At 36.9% G+C, this 1952-nt stretch overlaps 2 protein-coding genes across 2 annotated transcripts in view; both read right to left on the bottom strand.

Moving 5' to 3' along the window:
* LOC106102811 overlaps window positions 1-1544 on the bottom strand; it is a 3717-nt gene extending 2173 nt beyond the window's left edge. Inside the window, exons 1-3 of the mRNA XM_013282395.1 lie at window positions 1390-1544; window positions 666-857; window positions 5-66 (exon numbers count right to left, since the gene is read on the bottom strand). Of these exons, the coding sequence (XP_013137849.1) occupies window positions 5-66; window positions 666-857; window positions 1390-1509 (374 nt within the window). The 5' untranslated portion in view covers window positions 1510-1544. The remainder of the gene's footprint in view (window positions 1-4; window positions 67-665; window positions 858-1389) is intronic.
* A 74-nt stretch (window positions 1545-1618) lies between these two features.
* LOC106102810 (bromodomain adjacent to zinc finger domain protein 2B-like) overlaps window positions 1619-1952 on the bottom strand; it is an 11071-nt gene continuing 10737 nt past the window's right edge. The window contains exon 8 of the mRNA XM_013282394.1: window positions 1619-1624. Coding sequence (XP_013137848.1) covers window positions 1619-1624 — 6 coding nt within the window. The remainder of the gene's footprint in view (window positions 1625-1952) is intronic.

Here is a 1952-nt window from a genome sequence, read left to right as displayed (position 1 = left end):
GGGCGGGCCGCTGCTGGTCGGCGCTACCGCCCACACGCGGGTACCGTCCTCTTTACCTCCCGCCACCTGGAAATTATAAGATTTTGTGATAAAAATAGGTTTATTTATCAATAAAAATGAAGTAAACAATTATACTTTTTGTTTACTATTAAATATTTAAGTTTTATTGCAGATATCCCTAGACTATCGCTTTTTCTAAACTTTTTTGGATTTCAATTTCACTAAATAATTTCGTAATTTGAAAGACTTCATTTTATTATTTACATTTGTGAAATATTATACTTGCAAATGTCATAATTCAAATGCACAAATGACAAAGAAGGTCTTTCACATTGGATAACAAAATACCGTTACCATGGAAACCTTGAGACTTTTATGTTGTCAACTTGTATTTTATGGTCCCTTTCCCACATTAAGGTTTTCTCCAATTGATCTACCTCTAAGTTTAAAAGCTTGAAAATATATAGCCTAAAGCGTGTCGTAAGTGTAGGGCTTTTTATTAAAAAAATAATTATTAAAAACATGCTGTAATTGCTGACATCTTAGGCAACAAAGAAGTGTGCGTTTACGTAGTGTACAGTTTACTATAGATTCGACTTTAAATCCTTTTTCTAACATATACTATTTGCATTATTAAGTCATTGAATGTATTTAAAAAAACATACTTTCATACGTAGCAGCACTCGCTTATCAGGTCTAACTTTGGCGGGCACTGGCAGCGGGCTGGGCACGCCGGAGGGCCGTCTCCCGGTCACGCCCCCCGACACGCCCTCCGGCCCGCCGGCGGGAACTGTCGCTCCCGACTTGTGCGTCAGAGGTGGAGGCTCCAATGGTGGGGAGGTTGACTTTCTGCAGTTCTGTAAACACATGGAATTATGTATGTATGTTATCTTATTTTTTACTTCATACTAATATTATAAATGCGAAAGTTTAGATGGATGGATGTTTGTTAGAGTTTATAGCCTAAACGGCTGAATAGATTTCGATGAAATTTGGCATAGACGTAAAGGATAGTCTGGAAGAATACATATCCTACTCAGTTTTATTTTCTTTCAATTCCACGCAGACGGAGTCGCGGGCGAAAACTAGTACATTATAAAATAGATTTTGCTTTGGACTTCGTTCGCGTGAATTAAAAAAAATAGGATATGTTACTGACTGATAACATAACTTTCTAATGGTAAAGAATATCTGAAATCGGCCCAGTAGTTTTTGAGTTATCTCCATACATATAAAATTTTTCCTCTTTTTAGTATAGATATAAAAGTCTAGATGGATGGAAAATTGTTAGAAGTCATGTCCGGAAATTTGACATATGGAGAACTTTCAGAAACCCTGCTACCATATGACTTATCATAGTAGATTCGCCATTTCAGCGAATAGCTATACCTTGCATAGGAAGTTACTGGGTGGTATCTGTGAGTGCGGCAGTCCTGCACACGCGGGGTGGTACAGACAGAGACAGGCGGCGCAGGCGAGCGAGGGCACCGCGCCGCGCCCGCACGACATTGAACACGGCTCTACTACGCGACGTGCGCTCTGCTATACATATACATACACAACATGATTACGAAATGGTCTTATAATCTATTTTTTATTTATTTTATATTCATATTTATCACACCTATTGAAAATACGATCTATAGCTTAACCAATATAAAAATCCTGCCCTTTAAGATACTTCAATTGGCTTTATTAAATAAGTTTCTAATACGCGTGAATACATTAGTTTCTATATTTTTTGTTGCACAAAAATATTCGCGAATATTTTTATATTCCTGGACATATGTCACTTGATATCTAATGATCTGCTTAATATAATTCATACTTATGTAACTTCAAAACTTTAGATGGAGCGATCTTTGTAAGTAAATATTTTGAAAATGGCTTTAAGAATATCAAAGAAATTTGTCACAGATAAAGACTACTTAGGGCCTGTCCCACAATTCTTG

The sequence above is a fragment of the Papilio polytes genome, unplaced genomic scaffold, assembly GCF_000836215.1.
Source record: "Papilio polytes unplaced genomic scaffold, Ppol_1.0 DF823901.1, whole genome shotgun sequence".
Taxonomy (NCBI): domain Eukaryota; kingdom Metazoa; phylum Arthropoda; class Insecta; order Lepidoptera; family Papilionidae; genus Papilio; species Papilio polytes.
This window is presented reverse-complemented; position numbering and strand designations above follow the sequence as displayed.